Source organism: Hipposideros armiger, unplaced genomic scaffold (genome assembly GCF_001890085.2).
Source record: "Hipposideros armiger isolate ML-2016 unplaced genomic scaffold, ASM189008v1 scaffold_3, whole genome shotgun sequence".
In the NCBI taxonomy this organism is placed as follows: domain Eukaryota; kingdom Metazoa; phylum Chordata; class Mammalia; order Chiroptera; family Hipposideridae; genus Hipposideros; species Hipposideros armiger.
In genome coordinates, this window is record NW_017731353.1 from 2000862 (window position 1) to 2008314 (window position 7453).

Genomic DNA, 7453 nt, shown 5'->3' on the forward strand with positions numbered 1-7453 from the left:
CCTCTCACTGAAGCCTTAGGCAGCAGGGACCCATTTGTCAGATGAGGAGACTGAGCCTTGGAGGTCGAATCAACTGAGAGGATTTGAACCCTGGTTCCCCTGAGTTCTTTCCCACTAGACCACGGGGTTCCAGCCTCCATCGCTCCTCTGTGGCACTGGCCCCAGCACCTTGAAGCCCGAGCACAGGCTGAGTAGGGCAGCCGGAGAAAGCCAACAGAACTGTGGGAAGGTGTGGCAAGGTTACCAAGGGCAACTGCGCAGCCCACTAGTCATGGAATTCAACCACTAATGACCTGAGCGCCAGGCACTGGGGTTGCCTGGCTGACCTGGTTCGCACCCCACTTCCAGAGGGATCAACTCAGCCAGGCAGGTTCCCCAGAGAGAAGCTGGTGGGCACTCTGCTCAGGGGCCACTGCCAAGAGTCAGTAGACTCTGGCTACTGCTCGGCCATTCCAGGGCCAGGCCACCTGCAGAGGAGATGGGTCTGGCGTCCTTTTTCCTCATCACCCCTCCCTCTGCCACCTGCCTGGCCATCCAGGGGGCAGAGGGCGAAGATCACTGAAAGAGAATGACCCCTACCCAGGGGCGTGCGGTACCCTCAAATAGGACTTTCCTGGGCTAACACGGGGCTCCCTCCCAGAGGAGCAAGGACTGGCCTCTCACCCCAAGCGTTCAGACCCAGTATGGGCAGCTTCCAGCCTGGCACTCAGAGCTCTACCTGTGTGTTTGTTTTTTTGGTTTTTTTTTTAAGTAACGTTAGTTTATTTTACCTGCAGCTCTTCCAACATAAGCTAAATATAAATGCTAATACTGAGAAATATTAGGAAGAATTACTGATAGATGTCAGAACATCATGCCTTCTAATCCATCCTCCATGAACTTCTTATAGAGTGCCATAAATTTGGCCACAAATGCTTCCAAGTGATAAACGGCTTTGCTACCCAGCTGTAGACGATGTTCATAGTAAGCTGCCGTCTGGGCCACTTCTCCTTTCAGTTGTCCATCACAATTATGTAATAGTTCTGAGAGAAGGCCCTTCCTTAATTTTTCAAGGAGGATTACATTGAGGAAAAACCTCATGGGTTTTCCCCGAACTTTAAGGGGGCCTTTGTGAAGCCGGCGACTGAAAAATAGCATTGGCCGTCTCCCTCAGATATACCTCCCAATCTGTTTCAGGGACTTCTTGATCTGCAGTGAAAGGATATTGTTGCACTCTGCAGACTTCACACATAAGTAAGGCTTTTCTGAGATTTCTGCAGGACTTCTCTGCAAATCTATGAGCCAGTTGTGAAGGAAGATTCAGACCTTCCTTCGTGCACACAGTAGATAACACATGGCAAATATCTTCAATGCTGGGAGCGGGCACATGAACTGCCAGGCACCTACTACGAATGGGTGGTATCACTTTAGATGTAGAATTGCAACACAAGGTCAATCTGCAGGTGGACATATACTTTTCCATGGTTCTGCGCAGGGCATGCTGAGCATCTTTGGTGAGTTTGTCAACCTCGGTCAATAAAACCACTTTAAAGTCTCTTTGAGAGTTTGTTTCAAGTTGCTGTGATTGTGCCACTGTTTTCAACATCTCCTGAATTACTACCCGGTCACTATTTCCAGCATCACTGGGATTAACTTCAAGGTGGTAATTGCTTGCAATAGTGCTAATTTCAATTTTCTTTTTGGACGGAGTCGTGATGGTCTGATGTTCAATTCTCAATTTTTCCACTCCAACACCATAAACTTCACGTAGAATACACATAATTCTTGTCTTTTTACCAGCACCTGATGGTCCATACACTAACGGATGAGGAAAGTCACCACACTGCACCAGGTTGCGCAGCTGGGCCGCCTGCTCTGTGTGATGATAGTCCAGCCGTCCCAAGGAGCAAGGCCGGTATTTGTCCACCCAGAGGCTCATCTCAGCTCCGGTTCTCGGGGTCCGACCCTACCTGTGCTTCTAACATTCCCTCGCTTCCTCTGGGGCCAATCATCCCAGGGGCCCCTTCCCAGGAGGCTTTGCTTGCCTGCTTCAGCCCATGCTGACCCCCAGCCAGAGCCAGGGAGCTTCCAGCTCCTCACTGGACAAATATTTACGGGGCAAACATAATCCTACTACCAACGGGACGATGACGAGGCCGCTGATGACGACAGTGTCCGCCAGTACTCTCCAAGCATCTTCCCTGCTCCAGGCACCCAGCTGACTCGAATCTTGAATGTTCACAGCCACTCTGTCCAGGAGGTGTGTTCATCCCATTTCATAGAGGAGACACTGAGGCTCCAAGAGGCGAGGTCATTTGCTCACAGGCATACAACCAATGAGAGGAGGAGCTGGGCTTGAACCTGGGCCTGTCAACATGACGCCAGCGCCCAGTTCTGCTGATGGAGGGGAAGAGCTGCGGGGGGAGTCACCCACAGTGATAAAGGGGGCTCGACAACACCACCAGGTCATCTGTCTATTCGGAAGCTGGGTGGGGCCCTTAGAGACCATCATGGCAACAATGGGAGGCCCAGAGAAGGAAGTCACCCACTCGAGATCACTTGGTGAGTGGGTGTCGGAGCCTGACCAGGACCCGCCCTATACCCCACTGGGCGCCTCTCACCTTTCGCCAGAGCAGCTGGGCCTGCGGTGTCCCGGTGCCCTCAATCTCGTGGCGCATGCTGTTGAAGAGGGCGACGCCATACTGGTCCTCATAAAAACGAAGGAACTCCGTCAGGATCTTCCCGGTTTTCTCTAGAACAGAAGGACATACAGGACCGTGAGGTTATCATGGTTACTTACATGCAACAACCCTGCCCCAGGGAGGGCCGTCCACAATGCCCCAAATTCCTGCTTATAAAAACTGCATAAGCTCAGTGCTTTCCTCAACATTGCATTTCTGGGCCGGGTTGTGCGTTTCCTGCACACACTTGGGTGAACTTCCAGACAGGAAAATGGGCAATGACCCTAGACAGAGAAATTACCAAAGACAAATTACGAGGAACCAACGGACAAGTGCAAAAACACTCAGCCTCACCAGTCATCGACCAAATGCAAAAGGAACCAAGATTCCATTTTCCCAGTCAGAGCAGCCAGGATGTGGAGGAACAGGCACCTTGTCCCAGGGCTGGGGGTGTTGGAAATGGGGCCGGCCTCTTTGGAGGGTGACTGGTGGCTGTGTGCGCAATTTTTAGGGTGGAAGGAAGAAGATGAGGGGATGGTTTATAAGTAATGTATCAACAAAGGGAAAGTATCCACACTCTGTCACCTTAAGAAAAGCAAGTTACAGAATCACTGCTGACTATCATCTTATTTAAAGTTATCCTTTTTCGTGCATATAAATTATTTCTGCCTGGAGACTTACGGGAAGAGGTCCCGAAGGCTGCACGCCGGACTGTTAAAGTGGGCCCTCTGCGTGTGGGAATGAGGAAAGCATAGCCCGTTTCATTTTCTGCTGTATTCACTTTTATAGCATTTGAATTATTTCACAAGCATGACTCCTTTCACCATAAAAAAAAATATTCTGAAATTGACTCATTTACCAAGTTAAACAGCCTTTTTGCTTTCACTGGCCATTTGCTTCTCTCCCACTAAAACAGTTTCTGAACAGAGAAGGTGAGTACTCTGGTCTCCAGAGCAGGCCTAGCACACATTAGACACTCATTACTTGCATTGTCTAGGCATCCCTATGTACAGATGGAGAGACTAAGGCCCAAAGAGGGTCGTGACCCATGACAAGAGAGCACTTGTCCTTGGGAGACGTCCTGATGCCGAATAGCTACAGTCTGAGCCCCTACCACGGGTTTGTGCTGGCCCACTGTACAGGTGCCTCTCTGGGCCTCAGTTTCCCCCTGCCCACTGAGAGGCCTGGATTCAATAATGAACAGACCCTGCTACCTCTGACAGCTTTGGATTCCAGGTTTCGAAGGCCTGGCTCTTTCTCAAAGGAGAAGGGCCATGATCCTGTGGCCCCCATGGCTGGCCTCTGGGTATGGAAGGTAACCCCGGCTAGGACAGCATTTCATTTAATCCTCTCAATAGCTCTGTGAGGTAGGGCTGGTGTCATCCCCATTTTACAGAGGAGGAAACTGAGACCCAGAGAAGTTAAGTCACTGGCACTAAGTCACACAGCTAGCGGGCGGTGTAGCTAGGCTGCAGGACTGGGGCCCAGCCAGGATGTGGCGGCCGGGGAGGAAGGCTAAACGCAGGTACCACATCCCACACCTGGGGTCTTGGGCAGGCCCACGCCCTCCACTCCCTCCGGAGGCAGCTCAACCCATGGACCACTATCCACAGGCGCGGCCTGGCCTGTGATCCCCTTTCCCGGAATGAGGTCATGTCTGTCCATATGCTGTTTGGGGGTGAGGAAGGGGAGAACAATTGAGGAAATTGCTTTGAGTGTCTATTTTTTAAAAATCATTAACAACCAGAACCTCTCAAAGACCATGGCATTGTTTTGAAAAATGATGAGGCAAGATTGGGTGGGTGGGTGGGGGCGGGGGGTCTGGGGTAATGAATTGGGGCCAAATAGAGAAAATAGGTTCCTAGATGACAATAATATTGGTAAATCATTTAATCATCATCATAATAGTTACCCTTGATTGTTAAGCCGAGCCAGTGGTGGGCAAGTTTTACAAGCATGATCCCAAAGAACCTTCATGAAAACCCTAGGGACTCAGTGCTATTGTTTCCCCATTTTAGGGATGAGGAGGCTCATGGTACCAGGACTGGAAAGTCCGCCTCTCATCCGCCAGCCCACGAAGCCTCAGCCAGGGTTTTGTCCCAACTCCGCCCCAAGCACCTGGACTCCCAACAGGCACTATCCCAGCGAGTAGGCTTGGGCCCTCCGATCTCAAGGGCCCTCCGCCATGGCTCTGGGAGGCCTGACCCAGCCCTGGTGCACCCAGCCTCAGACAGAGCATTATTTCCAGAAGGGCCAGAATCTGCCCTGACCCTCGAGGAGCCAGGTCCAGGAGGAAGCTACCATCCTGTGTTAGCACTCGAACGGGGGTCTGCCTGACCCACAGCGTGCTCTCAGCTGCCGGGTCAGCGAGGGCCGGACATCAAGTCCAGGAGGCAGGGGCTGGGTTTAGAAGTCCCCTGGGGCTAACTGGGGAGGACAGGAAGGACAAGGCCAGTCAGGTGAGGGCCCATGGAGGGACAGGTGTCCTCCAGGCCCACACTGGGTGGGGCTGTGGGTTGAAGAGAAAGCCAGTGGAGGCTGAGGAAGTGACAACCAGAACGAGGTGACCCAGACAGAGCCAGCGGGCAAAGATGAGGCTGACAAACCTGAAACATCCAGGCTGAGAGGGGCCAGGGCAGGGTGGGAGGTGAGGATGAAATTCATTCTAGGCTCATGTTATCCAAGTGAGACTGTGGGACCACGGTGTGGAGGGCACGACTGGGGCAGACAGCAGAGAGAGACAGGGGACAGGCAGACATTGGGGGGGTGCTCATTCAACGGAGTAGGAAGAGAGGAGGCAGCCCCATGAGCCCTGCAGCGACTCCGCCCCGATTACACCCAACTTCAACTATAGGCATGCCTTGCTATCCAAACTCAAGACCTGTACAGATCTCAGCCTGTTTTTAGAAAACCCTTTGCTACCTAAAATTCCAGAACCAAACAGATCAGAGAGCGCGGAGTCTCTCACTACCCAGCCTTGCTCTCCCAACTCGGAAGCCAAATGGATTGGGATAAAGAGGGATGCTAGTATCTGTCTAAGGGTTGACTGCAAAACCCAGGCGGGCGGGTCTGGTACCCTTCTGATCACCACAGGATCCCCGTAGCTCAACCCTTGTGGCCTGGAGCAGGCCAGTGCCGAGGACGGGGGCGTCCACGCGCCCAACGGTTACTGAGTACCTGGCTCCTCATCAGGCCCCATAGGACAGAGGACACACTGGGTGAGGGGTGGGGCAATGCATTCCCCGAGGGGTTAAGGACTAAGAGGGCAGAGCTGGCAGCGCCAGGGAGCTGGGTACCCTTGCCTCCTAGGTTTGGCAGCAAAGGGAGTGCTGGAAAGGGAAGACTATGGGGGAGCAGGGCCGCGGGTGGCTTCTTGGCAGAGGTAGCCCCAAGCACATTCTTGAGAGATGTCCTCAGACAGCTTGGGAGAAACTGCCACGTGCTTCGTACAAAGGAAGACCCACAGGAAGGCAGAGGATGAGGACTTGGGGAGTGGGGACCTCGGAAAGGCAGGAGGAGGAGAGGGTCCAGCCCCCTCCAGGGACAAAGCGCTTACAGAAGAGAAGTCCTGAACAGGGTGCCCCTCTGGCCAGATGCTGCGGGAGGAGGAAGCCCCAGGCCTGGGCGCGGGGGAAGGCTTCCATGACAGGGCCAGGCCTCAGTGCTTCTCCTGCCTGCTGAGCTCTGGGGCCCAGGCCCAGGCAGCCCCCTCCCTATAAAGGATACTCAGCACCCCACTTTCCTACTTCCTGCCTCCCTGCAGCAGCCATCCGCAGAGATTTTACAACTTGAATTCCCATTGCAGCGTCCCTGCCCGGGTGTTTGTGGGTGGTCCCCGAGACCTCAGGTGCCCCTCTCCACACCTGCCCACACTAGCTCTTTCCACTTCCTCCCACAGCTTCTGGAGACAACATATGCCATCGATTTGGGGTTTCCAAAGACAAAGGCTCATCACCCCGAAGGGGACCCTGAGCCAGAGAGAATGAGGGGCTCCTCAGGTCACACAGCCAGACTGAGGCATTCAGGGTTCAAGCCACAGCCTGCCGACCCCCTCCTGATCCTGGCTCTGACCACTGTCCATAGGGCTCCACAAGGCATTCCCCGCTACTCCCGGCCCAGAGGGCAGAAAGGAAGCAGGCTGTGGCCGCATCTCCAAAGGCCCAGGACCTGGAAGGCCCCAGCAAGCCGTAGCAATCTGGCTGCTGACTGGGGCAGAGCCCTCTCAGGGTGTGCCGGCCTCGTCTACCTTCCACATTTCCTCATCCATCCTCCCTCCCTCCTAGCATTGACTCAGCCCAGGGTATTCTTGGAGAAGGTATACGGGGGACTAAGGGAGCCTGTCCTCCAGCCCCAGGCTTCCAGCCTCCTGGTGAGGAGCACAGGGTAGGGGCCGGAATCCCAGTTCTGCCAGACCCCAGCCCTGCAGCTGCCTAGCTCTCTCAGAACCTCGAGTTCCTCATCTGTAAAAATAGGCACAACAGAATCTATTCACAGTGCTCTGCAGGACAAGGACAGGACAGCAAGTGCTCGGTTCAAGGCCTCCCTAAATGTTACTATTAATCAGAACAGTGCTTAGCTTATAACACATGGAAGAGACTAAAATTCTTATTAGCAGGTGTAACTTTTATAGTGTGAAAAATTCCAATAAAGATTTTTTTAAAAAAAGAACCAGGAGGGCTGGCCGAGGGGCGCGTTGGTTAAGAGCTGGCTTGGGAAGCCAGAGGGCCCCGGTTCGGATCCCACATATGAGGGCCAGTGACACTGCCCTCTACAGCTAAGATGCTGAACAACAG

At 53.5% G+C, this 7453-nt stretch overlaps 2 protein-coding genes across 2 annotated transcripts in view; both read right to left on the bottom strand.

Annotated features, from left to right (window-relative positions):
- The window catches only part of NIBAN2 (niban apoptosis regulator 2), a 51999-nt gene that overhangs the window by 19434 nt on the left and 25112 nt on the right, over window positions 1-7453 (bottom strand). Inside the window, exon 2 of the mRNA XM_019636582.1 lies at window positions 2601-2731. Coding sequence (XP_019492127.1) covers window positions 2601-2731 — 131 coding nt within the window. The remainder of the gene's footprint in view (window positions 1-2600; window positions 2732-7453) is intronic.
- Window positions 718-1946, bottom strand: LOC109379753 (replication factor C subunit 3-like). The gene is given in 2 exon segments (XM_019636626.1): window positions 718-1050; window positions 1052-1946. Coding segments are annotated over 2 exon segments (1074 nt in total). The 5' UTR covers window positions 1919-1946; the 3' UTR covers window positions 718-843.